This window comes from Capricornis sumatraensis, chromosome 13 (assembly GCF_032405125.1).
Source record: "Capricornis sumatraensis isolate serow.1 chromosome 13, serow.2, whole genome shotgun sequence".
Classification (NCBI taxonomy): Eukaryota; Metazoa; Chordata; class Mammalia; order Artiodactyla; family Bovidae; genus Capricornis; species Capricornis sumatraensis.
In genome coordinates this window covers 77,992,572-78,020,570 of record NC_091081.1, presented here as the reverse complement: position 1 = coordinate 78,020,570, position 27,999 = coordinate 77,992,572, and the positions used below count along the sequence as shown (strand labels likewise).

At 39.1% G+C, this 27,999-nt stretch overlaps 1 protein-coding gene across 1 annotated transcript in view; it reads left to right on the top strand.

Annotated features, from left to right (window-relative positions):
* IPCEF1 (interaction protein for cytohesin exchange factors 1) overlaps positions 1-27,999 on the top strand; it is a 161,642-nt gene that overhangs the window by 122,374 nt on the left and 11,269 nt on the right. The window contains exons 6-8 of the mRNA XM_068984971.1: positions 4,530-4,588; positions 5,897-5,985; positions 14,735-15,107. Of these exons, the coding sequence (XP_068841072.1) occupies positions 4,530-4,588; positions 5,897-5,985; positions 14,735-15,107 (521 nt within the window). The remainder of the gene's footprint in view (positions 1-4,529; positions 4,589-5,896; positions 5,986-14,734; positions 15,108-27,999) is intronic.

Here is a 27,999-nt window from a genome sequence, read left to right as displayed (position 1 = left end):
CAGGACATAATGCCTCTGGGTATCAGTGAGACGCAGAGGTGCTGGGGAACAAGGGAGTGGTATTCGGAGAGACGGAGCCTGTTTTAGAAGTTCCCCTCCTTGAGAAACTGCCTTTTTGGGTGGTGACGTTTCTCATGAAGGAAAAGGTAAATAAGTTTAAGAAACACTGTGTGTTCTGCAAGGACCCTCAATTTATAAGTGCAGGGGTGAGTAATTAGGGTAATGTAAAAGCTGGTTTCTAAACAAAGGCTGGTGGTAGCTGCCTTTCTCAGGCGGTGTTTGTGGGAAGAATGTTCTCATTTTGTACATCAATTTCTTAACACTTGTGCTTCTTCAACGCACACATTCACAGCAAGTTAACATACAACAAACTCCCAGGAAACATCTGTCGTCTTCTTTTATATAAATATAAGTCTTTTTGCATCTATCTTTTAGCTACAAATAGAAAGTTTTCTACTGCCTAGATGTTTTTTAAAAAAAGTTATTAGCCAAGAAGGTACTCTGAGCCTGTGGGTTCTAGAAAGAAAACAAACAAGATTCTGAACAATCACGAGTTTTCCCAGCAAGTAACTCATAGTGTCAATTAAAGGGAGAAGAGTTTTGAGTGAGGCCTAAAAGGAATCTTTTCTTTACTGTCAGTATTCTTCTACTCTGCTCATTTCTGGAAAGGAACTTAGCAATGTCTTTTCTTGATTCAGGCATTCTCAATTCATCTTTTTTTTTTTTTTGCATTGATATGTTAAAAAAAGAATTTTGTCAGTTTCACTCTGAGATGCTTTTTTTGGAGGGGGAGAGTCAAATGCAATTATAAAATTATGAAATCAGGAATAAACTAGGGATTAGTTAGCCGTTAAATTCATTGTGCTTTGCCTGGTCAGTTTTTAAAAATGTATTTTTAAGCGTTTTACTTGAGTAATGTGTAGAATACATTCTTGTAAAAAAAATCTTGTAATATCGAAGTATGTAAAATGAAAAACCTCCCATTCCCCCAACTTTACTTCCCAATTTAACTTCTCTCCCTAAAATTAAGCCACTTTTCACAATATGACTATATCCTCTCTGATGCTTTGCCCTGCAAATTAAGTCATGCACATAGTTTTAGAAGCACACTGATGACATGAATACACTACTATGTATAAGGTAGGTAACTATTGAGAACCTACTGTATAGTACAGGGAACTCTATTCAGTGACCTCTGGTGACCTAAATGGGAAGGAAATACAAAAAAGAGGGGATATGTGTCTGTATAGCTGATTCACTTTGCTATACAGCAGAAACCAACACAACATTGTGAAGCAATTACAATGAAAATTAATTCAAAAAGGAAGCACACTGAATCAGGATAAACACTTTGTTTTGTATTTGCCTTTTTTACTTAACAGTGTGTTAGGATTTTTCCAGGTCATGATAAGGCTCCCTCACCCAACCGCAGTCTTTTATTAGTTTCTAACATGGTACTGATGGAATTGGTACCATTCTTCATCTATTTTTCTGTTAATGGACAATTCTATTGTATCAATTTTTTTTTGTCATTGCAAGCCCATCGAATTAATATTTTTCCACATTTCTTATATATATGAAAATGTGTTTTGAAGGATAGATATTTAGAATTAGAATTGTTTGGTGAAGGGGAATGAATATTTATATTTTGAATTCAGTTCAATTCAGTTCAGTCAATCAGTCGTGTCTGACTCTTTGCCACCTCATGCACACCAGGCATCCCTGTCCACCAACTCCCGGAGTTCACTCAAACTCATGTCCATCGAGTTGGTGATGCCATCCAGCCATCTTATCCTCTGTCATCCCCTTCTCTTCCCAGTCCCTCCCAGCATCAGGGTCTTTTCCAATGAGTCAACTCTTCCCATGAGGTGGCCAGAGTATTGGAGTTTTAGCTTCAGCCTCAGTCCTTCCAATGAACAGCCAGGACTGATCTCCTTCAGAATGGACTGGTTGGATCTCCTTGCAGTCCAAGGGACCCTCAAGAGTCTTCTCCAACACCACAGTCCAAAAGCATCAATTCTTTGCTGCTCAGCTTTCTTCACAGTCCAACTCTCACATCCACACAGCCTTGACTAGACGGACTTTTGTTAGCAAAGTAATGTCTCTGCTTTTGAATATACTATCTAGGTTGGTCATAACTTTTCTTCCAAGGAGTAAGCATCTTTTAATTTCATGGCTGCAGTCACCATCTGCAGTGATTTTGGAGCCCCCCAAAATTAAGTCTGACCCTGTTTCCACTGTTTCCCTATCTATTTCCCATGAAGTGATGGGACCAGATGCCATGATCTTAGTTTTCTGAATGTTGAGCTTTAAGCCAACTTTTTCACTCTCCTCTTTCACTTTCATCAAGAGGCTTTTTAGTTCCTCTTCACTTTCTGCCATAAGTGTGATGTCATCTGCATATTTGGGGTGATTGATATTTCTCCCAGCAATCTTGATTCCAGCTTGTGCTTCCTCCAGCCCAGCGTTTCTCATGATGTACTCTGCATATAAGTTAAATAAGCAGGGTGATAATATACAGCCTTGATGTACTCCTTTTCCTATTTGGAACCAGTCTGTTGTTCCATGTCCAGTTCTAACTGTTGCTTCCTGACCTGCATATAGGTTTCTCAAGAGGCAGGTCAGGTAGTATCATCAAATTAACTGCTTGATATTGACTGTACCAGTTTTTCAGGGTCAACTCAACAAAGGATGAGACTGTTTATCTTGAAATCTAGAAATTAGCAATATTTTAAAATATTCCCAGTCTCATGGTGAACAATATTTGCTTGTGCTTGAATATGCATTTTCTAAAATATTATTGAGGCTGAGAATTTTCCCTTATATTTATTAGCCATTTGTAGCTTTTTGTCATTTTCCATTTCTTTGTTTTGTTTATTTTGCTGTAGAGTCTTGATGAACATTTTTCAGTTCCTCTGGCATGATCTGGGCTTGAGTCTTAGTCTAGTTTTAAGTGGCCACTAGAGACATGTGTTTATCATGGTACAAAAGGGGACTTCCTAAATGAGGCTGAAACTCATCTTGCTTCTTATAGAAAGTTCTATTTTATTTTTAAAATAAAATGTACTTTGTATTTCCTATTAAAAATTTTTCTAGACCATGGCAGATTGAGGGCTGGGTAAAGATTCCTAATTTGTTGACAATTTCAGATTTGGGAATATGCAGTGTTTATGCTTTGGTGGGGGTGTAGCTGGATAGTTTATGACGCATTATTGGACTAGCAAAAATAAAACATTAAGTGAGTCAATAAGTTCATAGCATTATTATCATCATTTTGTTGATAGTTGACTTAGGCTACTTATGTTTCAAAAAAAGATTAATTTGTATTATGGAATATGTTTTTAAAATAGAGAAAAGTAGAAAGAAATGGGAAATAGGCCATTTAGATGATCACTGTCCCAAAATAATATTTTTCCCTTAAATAGGTTATATCAGTTCAGTTCAGTCACTCAGTCATTTCTGACTCTTTGCGACCCCATGGATCGCAGCACGCCAGGCCTCCCTGTCCATCATCAACTCCGGAAGTTCACTCAAACTCATGTCCATCGAGGCGGTGATGCTATCCAGCCATCTCATCCTCTGTCATCCCCTTCTCCTCCTGCCCCCAATCCCTCCCAGCATCAGAGTCTTTTCCAATGAGTCAATTCTTCACATGAGGTGGCCAAAGTACTGGAGTTTCAGCTTTAGCATCAGTCCTTCCCATGAACAGCCAGGACTGATCTCCTTTAGAATGGACTGGTTGGATCTCCTTGCAGTCCAAATAGGTTATATAGCTAGGAACATATGAAATAGATGCATTTTATGTCTTTTAAACATTTGTATATTAAAATAAATTTCTAACTGAACCCTTGGCCTGAAGTCATAAGTCACATTTGCATTCCCTCAGGTTTGTCTAGTTCTATTTTTATCATGGATGTGTAGTTGAAATTCATTGCCAATAAAATGGTAAGTCAATGGAAGATGAGACATTGTCAACTTTACCTTATATAAAATTTTTCAAGAAATTGAAATTTTCCCCAGCTAAGGAATAACTGTGAAACTCTGGCCAGATCTTTTTCCTTATCGATATAAAGATCATGGTTTAAAAATAGATCATCATCACTTTTTGTGAAGTAAGCTTACATTTTAAGAATTAAAGAGAGAGAACGTTAAAGGTCAAGTTATGAAATTCATTTGGATGGTTGTGAAAGCATTTCAAATATGCAATTACAAAACGCATATTTGTTTGTATATTTAGAATATCTAATGTAGTTACCCACTTTAACTAGCTGTATAATGGGCCACCTCATTTCTTATCCTCATTTCATATCATATAGCTTACGATATGGACTGAAGTGTGAAACCAGTGGTCTTAGGTTTCCATAACACATGTTTAGGCTGTTTCTGAAAGCATTTATACTGATATAGCACTATGACTTAATTTCGTTATAAAGTCTGATAAAAGACCTTCCTCTAGGGTCTAGGGTAAGGGTGAATAGGTGTGGGACCAATCTCCCTGGTCAAACGTCTACTTTCTATTTGAATTTTAGGTGGTTAAACAAATTGGGATTAGCTGAAATCCATCCTGAGTCCACTTCAAAGGATGAAGGTATGTTCTATTTTCAATTTCTGAAACTTTAGCAAGCATCTGAGAATAGGGTGAAAATACAATGTCAAGTTCTATGTAGAGCCTTGTTCTAATGAAACGTACTTTGTTATTTAAAATTATCTGAAAATATATAGAGACAGACATAATCATACTGGCTCACCAACATGGAATAGAGCCTCCCAGGCTGGCTAAGAATGCTTTTCACACTTCACCCACACATTAGCAGCTGTAGGCTTCATGGAGATCATAGTCAATTGCCAATGCAAATGTTTTATTGCCCCACTTACTGAATTCTTACTCATCAGTGTGATCTCATCGTGATCTCTAGGCAGATAACTTTCAGCCCACTGTTTCCTCTCTGATATTTTAGTATTTTTACCAGGTGTGTGCCAAGACTAATTACCCTAAGTTTGCACCAGGAGCCTGAATGTCAGACTGGGACAAAGGCCATCTTTTTAGCTCAGTCTATAGCTTTCAGTGTTCAAAAGCTCCAGGGGTCTAATTCTTCTTAGTGATGCAGTTGCTCCTTAATATTGAGAAGAAAGATGTCTTTATGTGTCTGGGTCACAGAGCTGACACTATTTCTGAAATGCTCAGACCACGTAAAACTCGGGAGTTAGAAGTAGGGAGTTATTTCTTTGGAGAGCAAAATCATAGAATCTTAAATTTAGAAATGGAAAAGTGACAGCTTGTTTTAGAATAAAGAAGCATAATATGATACTGTGAAATCAGTGTCCTAACCATCTCCTTGGCCCCCTTTTCTACAAAATAAATTCTCATGGAATATTTAAACTATTTTATAGATTGTGAGCACAAAAATAACTACACAAAACCCTCCTCCTTATCCTGTTATGTAAGGCCTTCTGTGATACGGCATCAAGCAACCTTTCAGCTTTGTTTTCCACCCTGTCCCTTAGGGAACTCAGAATACTTGGCGCCTGGGACTCACATTACTCTGTGCATCATTGATGGTTTACTTATCCTGCCATTTTCAGCTCATTAAGATTTCTATGCTCAAAGTTAATCACTGCTGATTTTATACTCCCTTAGTGTATGACTCACGGCTCTTTTGAGGAATTAGTTTTATTTTCCCTGAGCTATGATTAGACTTCTTTCTGCCTAGTGGACACTCTTTGAGGGCAGAAACCCTAACAGAGACAAACTCTTATGTATCAGGTAGCCCACTAGATGAGGACTTTCTGAATTGGATTGGAATTGCAATAGCCAGATGGAGAAGAACCTCTGCTCATGCATATGGAATGAGTGATGACAGGGCTGAAACTTTCAGCATTTTCCTTTTTGTTCTAGAATGCTACAGTGAGAGTGAACAGGAAGATCCTGAAATAGCGGTCCAGACGCCACCCCTTCATCACTCTGCAGAGAGTCTCTCTCCTTCGGTAGGTACCAAATTAGCCTGTTGCTCATCGATCAAACGTGTGAATGTCATTCCTTCCAACTGGGTAGAAACTACCTTGACTGATACATTTTTAGAGCAGGCTAAATTAAGGTATTGCCAAAAAGCAAGTGCAATTCCCAGGGTGCCATAGCAACCCATTGGTATGACAAATTTGGTGCATTTGTTTGTGACCCACAAATGTATTGTGCCCAGAGGATTCATGCTAATGCAGAGGGCTTCTAGGTAATAGGCCGATGCTTGCAAAGATTTATTTTATAACATTTATTTATACCCTACTTGTTCTCAGAAAGAATTGAAAATGCCTTTCCTAGGTGCAGGCCTTGTAGTGATATAAAATGAATGTAAAGGGGGTGAAGGCAAGACCATGAAGAGAAATTTAGAATCAGAAAGAGAGCTGGAAGCCAGGAGTGGGGTTAGCGCATTAACTGTGCCTATAGAATGATTCGGTATGTTCCCTAGAGAGCAGTCCAAAACTTTGGAAGCATCCAGTGTAAGTTTAGGTTATTGATGGACATTAAGACTATGAACGTGAAAGTGTTAGTCACTCAGTCATGCCTGACTCTTTGAGACCCCATGGACTGTAGCCCACCAGGCTCCTCTGTCCATAGAATTCTCCAGGCAAGAATACTGGAGTGGGTTGCCATTTCCTTCTCCAGGGGATCTTCTGACCCAGGGATGGAACCCACATCTCTTACGTTTCCAGCCTTGGCAGGGGGATTCTTTACCACTAGCGCCACCTGGGAAGCCCCCTATAGCTTTATAGTACATGCCTTTTCCATAGCACCATGACACTCGTCCAACCATAGACCCCAGTAAGTATAAGTTCTCATAGGTTACAGCATCTCCTTTGCCAACCAAAACTCTTCTGCCAGAATTTTATATTTTGTGGGATAAGGTTTTTAATCTTCATTTGCATTTTGCCAAGTTCCTGAGTTAAAGGTGTTAATATCATTTAAATAATGAGCTCTACTGCTTTTATCTGCTGTTAGCAGAGAATTATGGTCACATTTCTAATGTATTTGGCTAGCAGTCAAGACCAGAAATAAATGTTTGTTGAATGAATGTTTATTTAAAATTTCTATTACATAGGATTAGCCAAAGTTAAGCAAGATATAAATAAAATTAAATGTTGACTATGGTAAAATGTAGACCAATTTTTGAACTAGATGTACAATATAGCCTTTCTTAATATATTCTTAGCTTTCCCTTGATGTAGACTGAATCCTCTTCTAAAGTCAGCCTTGTTGGCTTAATGGAGAAGCTTATATTTTTGTTTAGTTTTTTTCGTCTTTGTCTCTTCCTCTCTGTGTCTCTCCTTCTCTATCTCTTATGAATTATTTTAGTTCTAAAATATTGTGATTTTAAGTTTTATAAATGGCAAACTATATCACAGATTCAGTTCAGTTCAGACGCTCAGTTGTGTCCGACTCTTTGTGACCCCATGGACTGCAGTGCACCAGGCCTCCCTGTCCATCACCAACTCCTGGGGTTTACTTAAACTCATGTCCGTGGAGTCGGTGATGCCATCCAGCCATTTCATCCTCTGCTATCCCCTTCTCCTGCCTTCAATCTTTCCCAGCATCAGGGTCTTTTCAAATGAGTCAGCTCTTTGCATCAGGTGGCCAAAGTATTGGAGTTTACAAAGAGCTTTTTAAGGGATCTAGAACTCTACGTGGTGAATGTAAAAGCAACCACATTGCCATCTTAGATGAAAGGTCAGTTGCATTGTATGGTGATTTATTGTTGTTGTTCAGTCACTCAGTCGTGCCCGACCCTTTGCGACCCCATGGACTGCAGCACGCCAGGCTTCCCTGCCTTTCACCATCTCCCAGACTTTGCTCAAATTTATGTCCATTCAGTCGGTGATGCTATCTGACTGTCTCATCCTCTGCTGCCCCCTTCTCGTTTTGCCTTCAGTCTTTCCCAGCATCAGGGTCTTTTCCACTGAGTTGGCTCTTCTCATCAGGTAGCCAAAGTATTGGAGCTTCACCTTCAGCATCAGTCCTTCCAGTGAATATTCAGGGTTGATTTCCTTTAAGATTGACTGATTTGACCTCTTTGCTGTCCAAGTACTATTTAGGTAGTGGTTCTCAATAAATATTAAATGAATGAATAAGCATACGCATGATAAAGTCACTTCAGTCATGTCCGACTCTTTGCAACCTATGGACTGTAGCCCACCAGGCTTCTCTGTTCATGCAATTCTCCAGGCAAAGACACTGGAGTGGACTGACATGCCCTCCTCCAGGGAATCTTCCCAACTCAGGGACCAAACTCTAGTATCTGACAACTCCTGCATTGGCAGGTGGGTTCTTTACCACTGAGCCACCTGGGAAGCCTGAATAAGCATTTAAGCAGGATCAAGTTACCAGACAACACTTTTTAAAAATTAAACTTGGAAAATATTTGTAACAAATTTTTAATGATCTTTGAGCTTTTAAATCACTTTATAGCATATAAAATTAATGAGTCTGAAATATAATGAGGTCAGTTCCTTTTTTGCTGTTTTGTGGGTTTTAAAAAATCATGGGTGGTGATTTTCACAAAGGATCTTCCAAAGTGAAACCTACAGAGTCCCATCTATCTTAAGCCTGCCAAAAAGCTTTCCATTTTTAATTTCTCTGTAAATAAATGGATGTCTTTTCCATTATCCATCCTGCGGGGCCTCCTCAAGAAGAATAAACATGAATAGAAATCTCTTATTTACTCAAAGACCCTGTAATATTCCTTATGCTCTTTGTGAAATGTGGTTTCACCCATGAGAAGCATAGATCCAAACTGATCTGGTGCTGAAATCTTACTGTTTATAGAAATCAAAATGATTGAACATAGAATTAAAATTTTAATTCAAGATTTTATCATTTTTGAAATAATTTTCTAGAATAGTATTTATTTTATACTCATGAATTCATTATTCCAAAATAAAAGTTCATTACCCCAAAATTAAAAAAACAACAACAACAAGAACTTGGGAAAGATTTGGGTGTTTGGGAGTTTGGTTTTATTTTGTCTTCTTTACTTGTCTAGGCTTAGATAGCTCAGTCATGGCTAGCCTATGCCAGATTCAGCCAAAACAATATTTGCTCCTGCTCTGCACAAATGTTACCATAATTTTAAAAATTTCATCTGTTTAAATAAAAAGCTTAAGTGTTATTTTAACCAAGTGTCTAGCATGTCTGCTTTTCAGAAACAAGAGAAAACAAAAACAAAATCTGCCTGGGATATATGTGAGCAGCAGCAACACATTCTGTTTCTAAGGAACATAAAATCTAACTGTTCAACATTTATCTATTTCTAATACATTCCTTCAGAAAAATAATGTTAGCCTTAGTGGTCTTCCAGACAATGCTTAACTTAGAACTTTAAGGAATAACATTTGATTGACATTTGGAATAACATTTTAAACACTGCTCCCATTTCAGTGACCTAACTTAGTGGTCTCACATCCATCCTTTCATCTATTTGTACTGAAACAAGCATTCCCTGGGCTCCTACTATAACATTAGGTAAGACTATGATCATATAAGCTCAGCATTAAGAAAACTAAGATCATGGCATCCCATCCCATCACTTCATGGCAGATAGAAGGGGAAAAAGTGGAAGGAGTGACAGAGTTTATTTTCTTGGGCTCCAAAACAACTGCAGACGGAGACTGCAGCCATGCAATTAAAAGATGCTTGCTCCTTGGAAGGAAACCCATGACGAATCTAGACAGCACATTAAAAAGTGCAGACGTTACTTTGCTGACCATTAAGGACTTTGATGTTTTGAGTTCCTCAGCCCTTTGGGCATTTTGAGCGGAGAAGTGATGTGATCAATGTCCATTTTGAAAGGACCACTCAGGCTGCCATGTAGGAGTGACCTGTGACATAGGGAGAAAGTCCAGAAGCAAAGAAATCTAAGGAAAAGTGTGCTGTCATCTAGTGTGAGAAGTGAGGATTGGGGTCAGGGTGTAGTTGAGAGGTAGAATGGTTGGATTTTGAACATAGTTCGAAGACCAATTGGTGGATCAGATATGAGAGAAACTGAGAAGATATTATCATCCCAGATTTAAGCAGCTCATGGAAATTATTTTAGCATCATAGTCCTTATATTTTCACACTTTTCAGAAGTACAGTTCCTTTATATCCAAAAGATGGGGGGGGAATCAACTAAAACAAATCAAAGAAGCAATAAGTAGAAACAAACTCTGCACATCGTGGCTCATTGGCCAGTGGCAGAGGAAGAGGTCAGAGATTAAACACAAAAAGGGTAAAAACAGTTCTAGAAATTCAAATTTAATCTTACTAGGATAGCTCTTGCACAATTGTTTACTAAAGGACACGATCTTTCATTATGCGTACTATATATAATAATAGAAATGTTTGTAAGGGAGATAGTATGGATAAAAAAAGTGGATTTAAAATTATTTGTGCATTACTTTTGTATTTTCATGTACTTTGACTAACGTTGCTTAAGATTTATATGCTGACTCACTCATTTCTAATTACAGGCTTTGGGTGGCCATTTTAAACTCTTTTTTTTTGCCATGTCATGCTTGTGCTTTAAAAACAATTCAAAGGAAAGAATTTTAGAGCTAATCAGCTTTTTAACTAAGCTTCTTCAGTGATTAAAAGTGTCTTATACAGAAAATGGGGAAAACCAGTATTGGTTATTTTATTTAATAATGCACATAGTTTCCTCATGAAAACTAAGATTTTAAAAATGTCCTGTATTTTCTCATTAAAAAATAGCATTTTAAAACCCAATTGTTCTCTAATAAGTGAAACAGCATGCAATTATTAATCAATAATAAATAAAATAATTTTGTTTGAGATGATGCAGACATTTGTGGGACTATTGGCATTGCAACCAGTAATTCTGGATCCTGGGATTAGGCACTTTACAGAGAATTTCAGGGTGCTCCTGAGTAAGAGACTGAACTTCTCTGGGCACTTCTCTTACACATAGCTGGCTGTCTAGACCAGTCTTTGTAGCGTTAGTTTATTTGTTGTTGTTTGGTCGCTAAATCATGTCTGACTCTTTTGTGAGTGTATGGATTATAGCCTGCCAGGCTCTTTTGTCCATGAGATTTCCCAGACAAGAATACTGGAGTGGTTGCTATTTCCTTCTCTAGCGGTCTTCCCAAACCGGGGATTGAACCGCATCTTTTGAGTCTTCTGCATTGAAAGGTGAATTTTTTACTGCTGAGCCAGCTGGGCAGCCTTTTTAGTTTATTACCAACTACTAATTTATTAATGTCAGGCACAAATGCAAAAAATGGAGATGCATAAATGATTAAAAACAGCCTTCTCTCAAGTAACTCACCAATAAAGAGGAACAAGTTGTTCAACAATTACAGTAATAGTTGACAAATAAAATTATATTCCACCTGGTATAATAGAAGTAAGCATGGGAGAACCAGGTAAAGATGCCTGCCTCTCCCTGAGGCAACCAGTGAAGGCTTCCAGGAGGAGCTAGCCCTTGGATGGATGCTTGAATGGTTCATAGAAGGCGGTGAGCTAAAAGTTCTCTATTTGACTTATAGTTATGGGTAGCTAGAGAGTCATAGAAATAATGAACCGAGTTTAGCACTGCAGGGTTTGCAAAGCTCATTCCCATATTGATTCTCTGTGGCAGCACTCCAGGAAACTTTAGATTTGTGTCAATCTTTCTTTGAATGAAAATTCCCTCTGACTTGGTACATATCATTTTTTTCTCATTTGTTTGTCCTTCTTTCTAGTTCTTTTCTTATTCTCTTTTGCCCCTCACCCTTCTTTTCTCTGTTCAAAAATCAACTTTATAAATGCTACATGATGCTGGAAAAAATGGATTGGAAGCATTTGCTGTGTGTTTGAGGAGTACCACAACAGAGTACATTTCCTAGAAATTTCTGATGCTCATTGACTACGTCCTTCATTCTTTTAAGCAGAGTTTTTAGGTTCAAAAAGGCTTATGAAAAATGCTGCAGCAACAGCTTTTTGCACAGATAGCTTATTTTGCTACAATCAAATTACAGTAGTATCAGCGGGAGCAACAGGAAAAGCTTGTGCTTGGTCTCTTTTCAGAAAAGGAAACTGATCACACTGAAGCCAAGTTTGACTAAAATAGCTCACAATAGGGGACCATGTCAGCACTGGGCCTGAATGTGTATTTTTGTTAATATTTATTCTGTAGATCATGTTAAAGAGTAAACAAGTCTTGGCATTTATTTGGACAGTTTGGTAGGGGGTGTAGTAACTCCTTCAGATCGCCAGGGTTCCCTTTTGTTGTTGTAGTTGTTTTTTAGTGAATTGCAGATCTTGGATCTCCCAGCTAAGTGGTCTAGGTGGTTGAAGGCAGCCAGTTTGGAAGCTCATTGACATTCCTGAAAGGAAAGTTTTCATGTCATGCCAAACATGTTGTTATTAGGAAGATGTGTGTGATGAGTTAGTATCCTCAAGCAGTTCAGTTCAGTCGCTCAGTCTGACTCTTTGTGACCCCATGGACTGTAGCACACCAGGCTTCCCAGTCCATCACCACTCCTAGACCTTGCTTAAACTCACATCCATTGAGTTGGTGATGCCATCCAACCATCTCCTTTTCTGTTATCTCCTTCTGCCATCAATCTTTCCCAGCATCAGGGTCTTTTCCAATGAGACAGTTCTTCACATCAGGTGGCCAAAGTATTGAAGCTTTAGCTTCAGCCTCAGTCTTTTCAGTGAATATTGAGGATTGATTTCCTTTAAAATTGACTGGTTGGATCTCCTTGAAGTTCAAGGAACTCTCAAGAGTCTTCTCCAACACCACAGTTCAAAAGTATCAATTCTTCAGTGCTCAGCTTTCTTTATGGTCCAATTCTCACATCCATACATGACTACTGGAAAAACCACAGCTTTGACTAGACAGACCTTTGATGGCAAAGTAATGTTTCTGTTTTTTTAATATGCTGTCTAGGTTGGTCATAGCTTTTCTTCCAAGGAGCAAGTGTCTTTGAATTTCATGGCTGCAGTCACCATCTGTAGTGATTTTGGAGCCCAAGAAAATAAAGTCTGTCACTGTTTGCATTGTTTCCCCATCTATTTGCCATGAAGTGATGGGACCAGATGCCATGATCTTCGTTTTCTGAATGTTGAGTTTTAAGCCAGTTTTTTCACTTAGTATCTTAACTAGATGCTTTAGTGCCATGGCTCAGTGGGTAAAGAACCCGCCTGTAATGCAGGAGACACAGGTTCCATCCCTATGTCAGGAAGATCTCCTGGAGGAGGAAATGGAAATCCATTCCACTATTCTTGCTTGGAAAATTCCATGGACAGAGGAGCCTGGCAGGCTATAGTACAAAGAGTTGCAAAGAGCTAGACATGACTGAGTGACTAAAAATGCATGCTGCTTATTTATTTATTGCTTATTTGACAACCCATGTCTAGCTTGCAGCTAGCTAGGCACTCATTGGATATTTACTGATTTTTCCATCAGAACATAAAGCTTAGAAGCTGTAAAATTCTTGGGAACATATTAATTTAGAGCAAAGTCAACTATCCTGAATTAGTTGCAATCATTCTGAGTTTTTGGGGAGAGGATCCTACTTTGCTTTTTGGCTTTTTCCCTCAAACAGTCTCCTCCCTACCACTTCCTCCACTTCCTTGGAGTTCTGAATGCTTGAAATTGACAGCAATATCTCATAGAATGATGTAATGGAACAGAACCATAACACAGACTTCTCTGTCTTATCTGCCACTGGAGATATAGGGTAACCCCAGAGCACTGGTATTTAGACTTTTGGATTTTTCTTGAATGATAAAATTAAAAGTGGAGGACCAGCATCTAATCGCCAAATCTTTATTTTGCTACGCAGAACATTTAAAAAGCTCTGAAAAGACAAAAGGTAATAGCTACCATTACCATTTTCCAAAAGAAAGCATATGTTTTAATGCCAATATATAATAAAGATAAAATGTCAGGACAAATGAAGTCCTTCCCAAGAGAGGACATTCGTGTTGTTGCATTGAAAGACTGGTGAAAATTTTTCCAAGGTTGTCATTCACCCTTGAATTTTATGTCAACAACTGCTTTCAGAAGACCCTACATCTTCAACCCATTTCTTGTAGTTCTTGGTTTCCTTTAATGAATTAGGACCCTGCATACGTATTCTTGTCTTTTTTGGAGAAAGTTTATCGACATTTTAAAATTATTGAAGAGTGAATGAGTTAACATTAGTTCACCTAATTATGTAGTTATGAGCTGATACTGGTCATGTGGTAAAGAATATCTGAAAAATATTTGAGAGTATAAATCTATGTGTTTTGTCTACATCACTGGTCTTCCATTCACTTCGCGTTATTATGCTTCCTGCTTGGCTCCAGCTTTTTCTTTCTTTTAATCACCTTTCTTAAGAGTTTTTGCCCAATCAGTGAAAATTCAGTGATAGATTGTAATATACTTTTTGCTCAAAGTGTCCTTCAGTGTTCCAGAGAATTCCCCAAAGAGGTCTTTTAAGTATCTGGAGAGCATTGAAGAACAGAGTAAATCATGATACAGAGATTTTTTTCAGATCCTAGAGTCATGAATTCAAAGTTATACAAATTGATTTGGGAAAATGGCATCATCATGCCTATCACACAGGTTTAAACACCATCTAATTTTCTTTCAACTCTTTTATTACTGGTCCCTTTTTGAAACACTGGCCTACCTACATTGAAAATGAAAAGTAGAGAATGCTGACTTAATCATACTTTATTTCATGCTCTTTTGGTTTTCTTTGTGAAAAATAGGCTGCACAGCAGGCATCTTCATCTTCACCCAAATTGAGTGAAACATCGCGTTCTTTCTCTTCCATGGAAAACATAAAAAAGACTCCCAGCAGTTTGTCTTCCTCCATATCGAGAGAAAGACAGTCCTGGATTGACATGGTTAGCAGCTCATCTGCCGCTGAAGGTATGGGAAACCCTGTGACATGTGCTGTGCAGTTGCTCTCACCTGCCCCCTCAGAGGCAAACGGCCGCGGGGCCCTGGAAAACAACGCTGATGCATCAGAAAGTGCATTTTTGAACTCGCTGTCGAGTGATGACACTTCTTCCTTGAATAGCAACGTCGACCATCTTACCGTCCCAGATAAGCCTACTGGATCAAAGATGACAGACAGAGGTAAAAGCAAGAAATTATTATTTTTTAAACATAATTTTATGTATTTATTTTTGGCTGTGCTGGGTCTTTGTTGCTCTGCGGGCTGCTTTCTCTAGTTGCAGCGAGCTGAGGCCACTCTCCAGCTGTGGTGTGTGGGCGTCTCCATATGGTGGCTTCTCTTGTTGAAGAGCACAGGGTCAAGGTCATGTGGGCTCAGCACTTGTGGCTCCCGGGCTCCAGAGCACAGACTCAATAGCGGTGGCACACGGGCTGAGTTGCTCCGTGGCATGTGGGATCCTTCTGGAGTAAGGATTGAGCCCGTGTACTGGGCTGGTTCCCTCACCGCTTGTAAGGAGGTCCTGGAGATGGAAGAGGAGCAGCAACTTAGCCAAGTGTGTTCCAGGCCTCCGGCTTCTGCCCGGGCTCCCCCTGCTGTGTTCCCAGGAACGAGCCGAGGTCCTGATGGGCAGATTCTTTGCCACTGAGCCACCAGGGAAGCCCTAAAAATTTATTTACTCTTTTCAGAGAATGAGTATTTGTATGTGGATGTAGAACGCTAAGGTGGATTATAGAAACAATGCTGAAAGTCATGAATGATTTGATAATTACAGTCAAGTGAGGCGAAGTCCGGAGGTTACTTCTGTAGAGGGGGTTGCACGTGGAAAACTCCAGCTTCAAGGCCATTCATTGCCCACTGTGTGTGTGCTTCGTTGCGCAGTCGTGTCTGATTCTTGCAACCCCGTAGACTGTAGCCCACCAGGCTCCTCTGTCCATGGGATTCTCCAGGCAAGAATTCTGGAGTGGGTTGCCATTTCCTCTTCCAGTCCGACTCTTTAGGACCCCATAGACTGTATAGCTTTCGAGGCTGCTCTGTCCATGGAATTTTCTAAGCAAGGATGCTAGAGTGGGTTGCCATTTCCTTCTCCAGCCCACTGTAAGTGTCACTAACCAAATGCTTGCAACTATGAGGTATGTGTTCACAAAATAATGATACCTTTTCACCAATCTGAGATAAAGTTTGAGTTTTCTTTGTTTTTTTTTTTGTTTTAATTAATTATTTTTTGAAGGATAATTGCTTTACAGATTTTTGTTATTTTCTGTCAAACCTCAACATGAATCAGCTATAGGTTGTTTTTGTTTTTTTTTCGGTCCCGTGTCCTCTGCTCTGGAGCTCATGGTGACTAGATCAACATTTTGTAGATGACATCACCTCCTTTGTTCAAAACATGCACAGAGCAACCACCTTCTCTGAGCTATCACCACAGATGAGGGCTGGGTCCTAAGCTAGTTGGCTCCTGAAGTGCCTGCCCGTGTAATTAACAGGAAGAGGCAGCTGCGTGTACTTCAGAGGGCATCACTAGAACTTTAAAACCAAAAGAGAGTACAGCTTACGTGTTAAAAAAAAGAAAAAAAATCATTTTAAATCTTAGCAAAAGAAAGTTACTGGAGTGTAGAAATGAAGAGTGTGAACCTTAATGTTGTTGTTCAGTCTCCAAGTTGTGTCTGATTCTTTGCGACCCCTTGGACCACAGTGCGCCAGGCTTCACTGTCCTCCACTGTCTCCCAGAGTTTCCTCAAGTTCATGTCCGTTGAGTTGGCGATGCTATCTGATACTTCTTAATACTCCATGGTAATTGGTCCTTATCTTTTATCCAGACTAACTTTAAAAAAATGATTAGTTTTCAATCATGACTGGTTGTTCCTGACAGTCTGTGTGCTTTATTCTTTCCACTGTCAGACAAGCTTACCTGATAAAAGATACTTAAAAATGAGAAAATGATGAGTTGACTGGCTAAATTTCCAGGATCGCCAGCCACGGTGGTCTGATGGTGTAAATGACTGCTTCGCCCTCTCTCCCAGGTTCATCAGGGACAATTCTTTAAGTTCTCAAATTTTTATATGTACCCTATTAATTTGATATTTTGTATCAGAGTAATTTTGGAGAAAGAAGAGGCACCCTACTCCAGTATTCTTCCCTGAAGAATTCCATGGACAGAGGAGACTGGTGGGCTACAGTCCATGGGGTTGCAAAGAATTGGACATGACTGAAGCAACTTAATGTAGCACAGCACATCAGAATAATTTAGGCCAAGGATTAGAACTCTACAGACCTTGGTGTGTGTGTGTGTGTGTGTGTGTGTGTGTGTGTGTGTGTGTGTGTGTGTACAGCATCTATTTGGATTCTTAGACCGGGAACTCATTCTCCAAGTCACCACAGTTGTCATCACGCCCTGTGGCCTTATCTGAAGATGCTTCACACAGTTGAATTACCTGCTGGGCCCCTGATGACATTATATTTTCAGGAGAGCTTGAGAATAGGCTATTTTATTTTGTTAATTTATTTAGTTTCTGGCCATACTTCCGAGGCATGTGGGATCTTATTTCCCTGACTTCACTTGTGACTCAGATGTTAAAGAATCTGCGTGCAGTGCAGGAAACCAGCATTTGATCCCTGAGTTGGGAAGATCCCCTGGAGAAGAGAATGGCAACCCGCTCCAGTATTCTTGCCTGGAGAGTTCCACGGATAGAGGAGCCTGGTGGGCTACAGTCCATGGGGTCGCAAAGAGTCAGACACGACTGAGTGACTAACACTTTCACTTTTAGGGATCGAACCCATTCTCCCTCCATTGGAAGTTTGGAGTCTTAATCATTGGGAAGTCCCCATCTGATGGCATTTTTGTTGAATACCCTTAATTAATGCTAATGATCTACTTTACATTAGTAAATAAAGTTATTGCCAAAATAACCTGCTTCTAGAGGTGAACGAGGTTGGGTAGGGGGAGAATGGAAATAGCACCACTGATGAGTAAGGGGAGATGGGTTACTATTGGACTGTACAGGATAGAAAGCAGGAGACTCAGGCTGGCCTCAGCTTGGGGAGGTGCTGTCATATGAAGGTACTGGGCTTAATTTGGAAGTTCAAAATTGATATAAATTTTGAGGCCAATGGTTCATGTAAAAAGGAAATAATTTTCAGTTCAACATTAGAAACTGTTTAACATTGAGAATTGTTCAAAACTGAACAGGCTCCTTGGAAAGTAATGTGTTCCTCATCACTGAAGGTGTTTACTCTTTCTGAAACAACCATTTTCATTGGGTATTAATTGCATATTATGTGTTGATTACAATTTTTGGCCTTATGAAGATATACTAAAGAGGGAATTTAAGGATCTTGAACTAGATTGCCTCTAATGTGATATTTAGAAGATCCTTCCAGATACAGGATAGGTGGAACTAAAAAAAAAATGAAAAGGACCATATTTACTCTTTCCTGTTACCAACTCTTACTTTAATCATTGGACCATTGGTAGGACTAAAAAGTTTCATGCATGCACAAACAAGCTTGCACACATGCACACACACACAGCATTTAGGATGAGGATGGCTTCAGAAGCAAATGAGAATAAAATTCCATTCTCATTCATTCTCAAGAGGTAACTCTGCAGATTGAATTTTCCTTTAGGATGAATGATTTGATAGTCACAGGAAGATGCCTGCAGTTCTTGTCCGTGTCTAATGTCATTCTGGGCATGTGTATGCTGCAGAGCCTGGCTGAGTACCAACAGGTCTTTTAATCTCCAAAGGAAGAAACCAGGTATTTTAACATTTTGAGTTAGGTGCAGAGTGACAATTGAAATCTGTATGCTTCTTCAAACAGCTCCACACAAAGGTATTCCTTTGGGTAGAAAGGAAGAGAAAATAAAACTATTTTTCCCCTCATTGATTTGTTGGCATTTGCCATATGGTACAGAATGTTTGCTGATGCTTTTCTCCTGCTGCTGGGGATTTGGTCAAATTCCCAGCAGAGTTAAACCACAGAAAGTCATTGCTATGGAAACAGCAACCCAGTTTTTGCTTGTGTTTGCGATGACATGTTGAGTAATCAGGTTGCGTATTTGTGTGTGTATGTGTATGTGTGTGTGTTTTACATATGTGTTTGTGTGTTGGAAAAGAGGTAGCTTTTCATTTTTCTGACTTCTAAAAATTATTATTTTTTATCTTCAGATTAAAAAAGAAAAGTGCTAAAAGTCCTGCGTCTGAAATATGGTTCAGGATGCTTTTATTAACATGACAGGGATTGAAGTTTCAACAATGTCTATGATAGAAGTTAGGATTTTAGATTAAGTCCCAGTCTCAAGATGTGTTTGCTGGAGAAAGAGGCTTTTATCCTAGAAAAGATTCTTAAAGGTTAATAACAGCCCAGAAATAAGCAGACAGCATATATTATAGCTTTCTTTTTATTTAGACAATGAGAGAAATATTTTACAGTTGGTATGCAATTAAAACTGTAGTTGCTAGAATTTTATACTGAAGTTAAACCCTTTTAGACATCTTCTTCCACAGAGTAAGCTAGTTAAACAATACATGGTGTTAATTGCATCCTGTTGCCTTTCCACGTTGGTAGATCCAGAGGTCTTCAGACTCTTCACTGAGTCTTTCCACAAAGCAAAGCAGGGAAAGAGATGATGAGGTTAATGGAATGTTCCTGTCAGCTCAGTTTTACTCTGTCCTGTTTCTTTTCTTTTATGAAAGGTTATTTGGCCCGTGACTCATGCCTGTGTGATGATGACTCACATTGTATCTTTCTACTTATATTATGTCGACAGTGTGAGACAGTTATACTTACTCCATGAATGAAGTGGCCATACCCTGGATGCTGACAAGCTGAATAATCAGTAATGAGTGTGTGTGCTAAGTTGTGTCTGACTCTTTGTGGCCCCATGAACTGTAGCCTGCCAGGCTCCTCTGTTCGTGGGATTCTCCAGGCAAGAACACTGAGTGGGTTGCCATGGCCTCCTCAATCAGTAATAAGACTAATACCCAATTTATCCAAATAAATTGTTAAGTAGAAGTACAGCAAGATTGAATGTGGGAAACATTTTGAATAGATGCATTTTTAATGAAGATATACACATAACTAGAGGATGCATGACACCCCAGGAAAGTAACATAAATGAGCCAGATTTAGAATTTAGCAATTACCCCAAACCTGACCAAATACCAGTTTGTGCATGCTGATGTTTTTTGTCTGCTTAGAGTATGAGCAGATGTAGAAATTTTTTGTCTGCATTAACTATTTTACCTATCCAAGGTGCTCTTATGATTGGAAGAATACATTTTAAAAACAAATGGAATCTTTGTTTTAAAAATGTAAAAAGCTAGTTATTAGAATCTTGGGTAATGAGCTCAACCTCAGGTTATTTCTGAAAATCGCTGCCACACAGGCAATAATGATAAAACAGAAGAACAGCAAACACTAAGGGTCTCCCAATGGACTAAGTTTATTCTTATCAATGAAAGCCATGATACAGTACAGGGGTACTGAGTTATCTTGCTTAATAGAAACATCAAATATCCGTGATAAAATATTAGTAGATATCTGACTGGTAGAGAAGGTAAATCAAATATAGGAAAATATGGGAAACCAAAGTAAAATTAGTCTCAGAGTTACAGAAACACAAGATTATACTTGGTTTACACCCAAATGCTGTCTCTGACTTTCTCTCAATCTGTTTGATTTTTCTCTTATAGAATTTCCTGTACCTGCCATCATTTTTTGAGACCCTGACTTTGCATTCTCCATTTCTGTGCCTTTATACCTTTGTTGTCTTTGGGGTCCAGCCTACCCTGATAGCTCCTGATGTGAACTGGTTCATTATCCCTAGGTACCCGGTTCAAACGCCCAAGCAGAGAATCTGATTCTCCAGCCTGTGTCTTAAGTTGCTGACCAGCTTATGAATTTCCTCTCCTAGGACTGAGTGCCCTGTGAGAACAGAATTAAAGGTATAAAACCTGGGCACCTCAGAAGCAGAGGCTTTGGGTGGAGACTTTTCCCTTGGAAGACAGAGTAGAGGGGCCAAGGATCTGAGCCTTGGCCTTGCCAGCTACTGTCTTGATGATTATGCATTATCTGACTTGAAATCCTCTTCCTTGAACTTCATTCAAAGACAGTGTATCAAGTATTTTTATAGCATAAAGCATAGTGTTTAAGGCAATGAGCTTTGGGTCAGAACTTAGACTTGTTTCTTTGTGAATTTGGTCCAAGTTTTTAATCTTTCTGTGTCTTGACATTCTCTCCTTTATACTAGGATTAATAAGACTTCCTTGTGGGGTTGTTACAAAGGTATTAAGATAATGTTGGTATAGTAGTTAACACAGTGCCTGTTACACAGTTAAAAGTTCAGTACATGAAAGCTGTTTCCACCAGCATCAACAGAAGCAGAGATAAATAGTTAATCTGTCTCTAAAATTATACTATACTAATATTCTTGGTTAGTAGTATCCTTATGAGTAAGATAAGTTGTCCAGATTTATCTTAGTTGCATAAAGCAAATTTGTGTGTCATTATGATTCTAAATTTGACTGTCATTGTGTAGAGTTGTCAGAATCATTAATTAGAGGAAGCCTATAAAATGCTTTTAATCTCTGCATCAGGTGCTATTGTCGTGTCCAATTCTTTGAAGCCCCGTGGACTATATAGCCTTCCAGGCTCCTCTGTCCATGGGATTCTCCAGGCAAGAATACTGGAGTGGGTTGCCATTTCCTTCTCCAGGGGATCTTCCTGACCCAGGGATTGAACCCACATCTACATTTGAAGCAGGATTCTTTACCACTGAGCCACCAGGGAAGCTTGTCAGGTGCTAAAGTGAATGACATTTGTAAAGTCTTAAAGTCTGAATGTCCAAATGACTGTGTAGTTATATCTTCTCTTGGTAACAAGTAACTTCCATAGTCTCTCTTTTCTCAAGTACTTAGAACACTGCATTTGAAACAGGAAATACTGTTTTCTACGTAAACTTTTTAAAATGTTTCATATTTAGGAATGACTATCTTCCTTGGGAGAGCATTTAGATTTTTCCAACCTCAAAAAGTTTTCCTTTCAAATTCTGACTTGAAATATGGCGTGTGAATTTCCCTCTTGTCTCCTAAAGTCGGCTTTTATGTTCTGAACAGAAAATAAAAAGCCCACAGTCTAGAAAGCACAAGGAAGCACCAAAAATAAGACAGTGGGGGAGGCCAAGTTGACAGTACAGCATTTAAAGAGATAATCTTCATACAGTGTTCTCGACAACCAAATTCCAGACTTACTGGAGCGTGTGTGTCCCGTCAGAAGCACACAATAGGCTGAGTTCGTGGGAGGTAGCAAGAGAGGAGTGCGTGCATTTGGCATCATCTTGGAAAGGAAGAAACTAGTAACCATTAGTTAGAAGTGTTGTTTTGTCTTTTGCTCATGTCAACAAAGATCTTGTTAAAAAAAAAAATACCATCCCTTTCTTGAGTCTAAATCATTAGATTATTAACCTAAGTTTGGAGAATGTTTTATGTCTGACCCTTTCAGACATTCTGAGCGAGTCTAACAGAAGTAAAAGGTCGCTAACATTGACCTCAAATTCCTACCAATTCAATGTGTGAGATACTGATGCTTTAGAGCCAAGGATTCTGGGATCCTCCTTTGAGCAAGCCAGATTTTTTTTTTTTTTTTTAATTAAGCTATGGTGCAGAGAAAGAGATGCTGCTTTCTGGATGAGTCTCAACTTTCTGGTTGTAATTTCAGCCCCTTTCTCTTCCAATGAACTGAGACAGGTTCTGTGTGACTAGCTGTTGGGAAGCAACCCAGCCTTGCTACTCAAAGGATGTCCAGGGACCAGCCATTCTGACATCACTGAGGAGCTCGTTAAAAATTTAAATCTCAGTGCCTGCTGTCCTGGACTGAATCAGAAGCTGCATTTTAACAAGATCCCTAGGTGATTGCTTATTAAAGTTGGAGGAAACTCATCGAGAATTGCAGAGGCCTGCACAGCGTGGAACTGAACTCTTGTTCCTAATTTTGCATCGATTTACATTTTGGAAAGATTGCGTGCTGTTTTTCAAGAATCTCTACATTTTTTCTCATCTGTAATATAAAAATAGTTTTCATCTTCCTCGGCAAGGAACTTGTGAGGCTTGATGAGACAGACTACAGTGTGCCATATGAGAAGAAGGAAATTAAAGTCCTGTTATTTTATGTAAGAAGGCTAAAATATGCACTTGAGAGGAAGGAGAGCGATTGCATGGGAAACACTTGATTGTCAGACAAAATTCATTTTATTTTGCCACAGAAGACAAAGGAGGTGAAGATAATGAACTTGGCTTCTGTTTACAGTGGGAGAGAGACAAAATGCCTTTCCTGCCAATCATTTTTTGTTATTTTGCTCTTTTTATAATCTGGTAAAATAAGGGAATAATCTAGTGTTTTCTAAGAAATTAGAATTTAGAAAAGTATTTGCATTAAAAAAAAAGATGAAAAGGAGATTTAAAAAAATGCCACTTTATTGAAAAACCTTTGAAAGGTGTGGAGGTAGCCCTGTAAGGTTAGCCAACCACTGCATTTAAAGAGATAGTCTTCATGTAATGATTAGCAAGGACTTTCATTTCTGCTTTGAGGTCAGGTGCAAGCTGTCTTTGATATGCTTGTACCCTTTGGGTCCTTTTTTGTCCTATGCTCCTACTTATCATCTGCTTCCATTTTTATTAGATTTTCTGTTTATGGTCCTGTGAAGACCTAGGCTCCAGCCATTAGCAACAGTAAAATAGTGTAAAATCCCCATCTAGGTCATGGACAAGGTTGGGTCACAGGTCTTACCCCTGAATATCTAGTAATATGTTGTGTATTCCACAGATTATTATGCTTATTTTAAGCAATCAGGGTGTTTTCTTGACTCTTAACGTCATCATTTATTATTTTCTCATCTTTACCTTTGTGAGTGATTCTGGAATCAGGTAATTAGAGGTCAGACATACAGTCTTCAGGTCTGAGGTTTCTTTTGAGGAGGGACGAGGAGATGAGAGGTAGAATGTAATGGTAATTTGAATTCATTTTTCCAGAAGCTTAAAACTTTCTTTGAATATACTCACTCCTTACTACCATCTCCAATTTCTAAATGAACCCCAATGAAAAAGTGTTTGTTTTTTGAATATTGTTTGGTCATATTTTAGGTAAATTATATTAACTTTTTGTAATGGCAAAAGGTCCACTTTACCTGCGTATTAATTTGAAATTTCCACTGTTTCTAGGAGGAGCAAGTCACACACACGTAGACACTTACACACATCCTCATGGGTAGTGCCCTGAAGTTTAATTTAGAGAAGGAAATGTGGGGGGGAGAGGGAGCTAATCTGTGATTTTTTTTAACTTGAAGGTAATATATATTCATAAAAATATATTAAATAATATAAGATTATCCAAATAAGCCATCTTCTTTTTCATTTAAGGAATGTACTTTATGCCATGCTATTCCAAGCTCCTAAAACTTATTTTCATCCTTACTGATTTACTGTCTGTCAAATTAGATATAAGATCTTATAATCATTTTGCTCTGACATAATTACAAATTAACGCACTAGTCAAAAATAATTATATTTTCTATCACAGTCTTTAGTAGCACAACTGAGCATCTTGGTGCACACAGAGAAAGTAATCATTCTGTTTGTTTTTGTTCTATACTTATTTTGCTGATTTCTTAAGGTTTGTTAAATATATATTACTTTAAAAATACTGTGGTATTAGAAGCTATGTGAAAGTGTTAGTCACTCAGTCTTGTCTGACTCTTTGCAACTCCATGGACTGTAGCCCACCAGGCTCCTCTATCCATGGAATTCTCCAGGCAAGAATACTGGAGTGGGTAGACATTCCCTTCTTTAGGGCATCTTCCCGATTCAGGGATGATTGAACCTGGGTCTCCTTCATTGCAGGCAAATTCTTTACTGTCACCAGGGAAGGCATATATCCAGACTTTGTTTGAAGTAGAGTCCTGCCTGCCTATCTGTAAAAAAAGATGTATAAAATTATTGTGATCTTGTGGGACTGAAAACTCGTGGAGTCCTCAATGCTAACGTTACCCTCTAGGAGTCATATGTCTTTTAATTTCAATTTCTTAATACTTTCTAATGTCTCCAGCTTAACTCCAGGACTGTTACCAAGCTTAGAATTTTTCCTATGCAAACATCATCAGATATCATGATAATCTTATTAAAGCCAGTGCAGTTCAGTTCAGTTGCTCAGTTGTGTCCGACTCTTTGCACCTCCATGAATCATAGCACGCCAGGCCTCCCTGTCCATCACGAACTCCCGGAGTTCACTCAGACTCAAGTCCATCAAGTCAGTGATGCCATCCAGCCATCTCATCCTCTGTCGTCCCCTTTTCCTCCTGCGCCCAGTCCCTCCCAGCATCAGAGTCTTTGCCAATGAGTCAACTCTTCGCGTGAGGTGGCCAAAGTACTGGAGTTTCAGCTTTAGCATCATTCCTTCCAAAGAAATCCCAGGGCTGATCTCCTTCAGAATGGACTGGTTGAATCTCCTTGCAGTCCAAGGGACTCTCAAAAGTCTTCTCCAACACCACAGTTCAAAAGCATCAATTCTTCGACACTCAGCTTTCTTCACAGTCCAACTCTCACATCCATACATGACCACTGGAAAAACCATAGCCTTAAGATGGACCTCTGTTGGCAAAGTAATGTCTCTGCTTTTGAATATGCTATCTAGGTTGGTCATAACTTTCCTTCCAAGGAGTAAGCGTCTTTTAATTTCATGGCTGCAATCACCATCTGCTGTGATTTTGGAGCCCCCCAAAATGAAATCTGACACTATTTCCACTGTTTCCCCATCTATTTCCCATGAAGTGATGGGACCAGATGCCATGATCTTAGTTTTCTGAATGTTGAGCTTTAAGCCAACTTTTTCACTCTCCACTTTCACTTTCATCAAGAGGCTTTTTAGTTCCTCTTCACTTTCTGCCATAAGTGTGGTGTCATCTGCATATCTGAGGTGACTGATCTTTCTCCTGGCAATCTTGATTCCAGCTTGTGCTTCTTCCAGCCCAGCGTTTCTCATGATGTACTCTGCATAGAAGTTAAATAAGCAGGGGGACAATATACAGCCTTGACGTACTCCTTTTCCTATTTGGAACCAGTCTGTTGTTCCATGTCCAGTTCTAACTGTTGTTTCCTGACCTGCATACAGATTTCTCAAGAGGCAGGTCAGGGTCTGGTATTCCCATCTCTCTCAGAATTTTCCACAGTTTATTGTGATCCACAAAGGCTTTGGCATAGTCAAGAAAGCAGAAATAGACGTTTTTCTGGAACTCTCTTACTTTTTCGATGATCCAGCAGATGTTGGCAATTTGATCTCTGGTTCCTCTGCCTTTTCTAAAACCAGCTTGAACATCAGGGAGTTCATGGTTCACATATTGCTGAAGCCTGGCTTGGAGAATTTTGAACATTACTTCACTAGCGTATGAGATGAGTGCAATTGTGTGGTAGTTTGAGCATTCTTTGGCATTGCCTTTCTTTGGGATTGGAATGAAAACTGACTTTTTCCAGTTCTGTGGCCACTGCTGAGTTTTCCAAATTAGCTGGCATATTGAGTACAGCACTTTCACAGCATCATCTTTCAGGATTTGAAATAGCTCAACTGGAATTCCATCACTTCCACTAGCTTTGTTCATAGTGATGCTCTAAGGCTCACTTGACTTCACATTCCAAGATGTCTGGCTCTAGGTGAGTGATCACACCATCACGATTATCTGGGTCTTGAAGATCTTTTTTGTACAGTTCTTCTGTGTATTCTTGCCACCTCTTAATATCTTCTTCTTCTGTTAGGTCCATACCATTTCTGTCCTTTATTGAGCCCATCTTTGCATGAAATATTCCCTTGATATCTCTAATTTTCTTGAAGAGATCTCTAGTCTTTCCCATTCTGTTGTTTGCCTCTATTTCTTTGCATTGATCTCTGAGGAAGGCTTTCTTATCTCTCCTTGCTAGTTTTTGGAACTCTACATTCAGATGCTTATATCTTTCCTTTTCTCCTTTGCTTTTTGCTTCTCTTCTTTTCACAGCTATTTGTAAGGCCTCCCGAGACAGCCATTTTGCTTTTTTGCATTTCTTTTCCATGGGAATGGTCTTGATCCCTGTCTCCTGTACAATGTCATGAACCTCTGTCCATAGTTCATCAGGTACTCTGTCTATCAGATCTAGTCCCTTAAATCTATTTCTTACTTCCACTGTATAATCATAAGGGATTTGATTGAGGTCATACCTGAATGGTCTAGTCGTTTTCCCTACTTTCTTCAATTTAAGTCTGAATTTGGCAATAAGGGGTTCATGATCTGAGCCACAGTCAGCTCCTGGTCTTGTTTTTGCTGACTGTATAGAGTTTCTCCATCTTTGGCTGCAAAGAATATAATCAATCTGATTTCAGTGTTGACCACCTGGTGATGTCCATGTGTAGAGTCTTCTCCTGTGTTGTGGGCAGAGGGTGTTTGCTATGACCAGTGCATTCTCTTGGCAAAACTCTATTAGCCTTTGGCCTGCTTCATTCCGTACTCCAAGGCCAAATTTGCCTGTTACTCCAGGTGTTTCTTGACTTCCTACTTTGCATTCCAGTCCCCTATAATGAAAAGGACATCTTTGTTGGGTGTTAGTTCTAAAAGGTCTTGTAGGTCTTCATAGAACTGTTCAGCTTCTTCAGTATTACTAGTTGGGGCATAGTGTTGGATTACTGTGATACTGAATGGTTTGCCTTGGAAATGAACAGAGATCACTCTTTCGTTTTTGAGATTGCATCCAAGTACTGCATTTTGGACTCTTTTGTTGACCATGATGGTTACTCCATTTCTTTTAAGAGATTCCTGCCCACATTAGTAGATATAATGGTCATCTGAGTTAAATTTACCCATTCCAGTCCATTTTAGTTCGCTGATTCCTAGAATGTCGACGTTCACTCTTGCCATCTCTTGTTTGACCACTTCCAATTTGCCTTGATTCATGGACCTGACATTCCAGGTTCCTATGCAGTATTGCCCTTTATAACATCGGACCTTGCTTCTATCACCAGTCACATCCACAACTGGGTATTGTTTTTGCTTTGGCTCCATCC